The sequence below is a fragment of the Chaetura pelagica genome, unplaced genomic scaffold (assembly GCF_000747805.2).
Source record: "Chaetura pelagica isolate M959 unplaced genomic scaffold, ChaPel_1.0 scaffold356, whole genome shotgun sequence".
NCBI classification, from domain to species: domain Eukaryota; kingdom Metazoa; phylum Chordata; class Aves; order Apodiformes; family Apodidae; genus Chaetura; species Chaetura pelagica.
The window spans coordinates 6,874,459-6,875,828 of record NW_009953964.1 but is presented as its reverse complement, the minus strand read 5'-3'; the positions used below and the strand labels follow the sequence as shown (position 1 = coordinate 6,875,828).

General features: G+C 60.7%; 1 protein-coding gene across 1 annotated transcript in view; it reads right to left on the bottom strand.

The window, feature by feature from the left end:
• Positions 1-1,370, bottom strand: part of HK3 (hexokinase 3 (white cell)) — a 5,159-nt gene that overhangs the window by 188 nt on the left and 3,601 nt on the right. Inside the window, exons 15-19 of the mRNA XM_010002100.1 lie at positions 1,193-1,297; positions 878-1,061; positions 649-804; positions 227-460; positions 4-115 (exon numbers count right to left, since the gene is read on the bottom strand). Of these exons, the coding sequence (XP_010000402.1) occupies positions 4-115; positions 227-460; positions 649-804; positions 878-1,061; positions 1,193-1,297 (791 nt within the window). The remainder of the gene's footprint in view (positions 1-3; positions 116-226; positions 461-648; positions 805-877; positions 1,062-1,192; positions 1,298-1,370) is intronic.

Sequence of the window (1,370 nt, the reverse complement as noted above, 5' to 3'; positions counted from 1 at the left end):
GGCCACGGCTGCCACAAGTGCAGCCCCTTTCCCTGAGCCATCCTCTGACAGCATGAAGGTGACATTGCAGTTGGGTGCCAGGTCCTGGAGCATCTGCTGGACGTTCTGGGAGAAGCTGGTGGCACAGAAGGGGACAGTGAGGACATTGTTACCCACCCCATGCCCCCCCTCTTCAGCCCTGCTGTAGGGTCCCCAGTGGGTGCCTGCCACTCTCAGTCCCACTCACCATGGGTGCAATTTGTACAAGGTGCCATCCACCCCCACTGTGACAGACAGCTTGTCCAGGCCCCGGCTCTCTCGCATCTTCTCCACCACAGCAGCCAAGCCAGCGGCGCAGAGCTGGGCCGCCCGCAGGGACACGGTTTTGCACACTTCCCGCACCAGCAAGCTGTCCTCAAAGCTGGCCTGGAGCTCCAGGTCCTGCAGGATGGCCTGTACCTGCTGCAAGCCCAGTCCATCGCTGTCCCAGACCAGGGGCACTATTAGAACAGCTATCCCCATTACCATTCCCATTGCTGACCCCATCCCACAGGCCGGAGGTGGCATCATCCTGCATGTGACCATCAATGTAGCATGGCTTCCTCCTGGGGCTCTGGCTTCACACCCCCCACCCTGGGCTAAAGGAACCCACTGGACCCCAGCACTCACCACTCGATGGTGGAGAGGAACTTGGTCTTGAAGATGTCCTTGGTCTCGAGCTGGGGACAGGGCTTCCCACGGAACAGGAGCTGTTTGTCCACCAGTGCCAGTAGGATGTGGCGCACAATCTCACCCAGGTACATGCCGCTGATGAGCTTCTCAAACCTACCCCAGGCACAACCTTAACTGGGTGCAGCAGGCCCTGCAGCCCCCTCCCTACCCCGGGGCCCTCGCCCACCTCTGCCTGCCCGCGTTGATTGTTTTCTCGTCCACCAGCTGGTCGTAGTTGGTGATGACGTCGTCCAGGCAGCCATTGTCCCCAAAGGCCCCCCACTCCATGTTGATGCACATGCGGCCCTGCTCCCCCTCCACAGTGCCCACGTTCTTCATCTCCTCCATGTAGCAGGCGTTGGTCCCTGTGCCTGGAGGCCCCACCCTGGTGTCATTCCCCAACAGCCCTGGAAGAGCCACCTGCCACCCCAGGGCCATGCCGGGCAGGTTTAGGGGGTTGGTGATGGAATGGGAGACCCCCTGGTGCAGAGGGTCTCCTTACCCACGATGAGGCCGATTTCACATTTAGGGTCATCATAGCCACAGGACATCATGGTTCCCACTGTGTCATTGACCACAGCCACCACCTTCAGCCCTGTGTGCTGCCAAACCACAGACACGTGGTTTAGTGGCATTCAGCTGGCTCCTGAGACTCGCACCACTGGGGTGCAGGGTGGCAC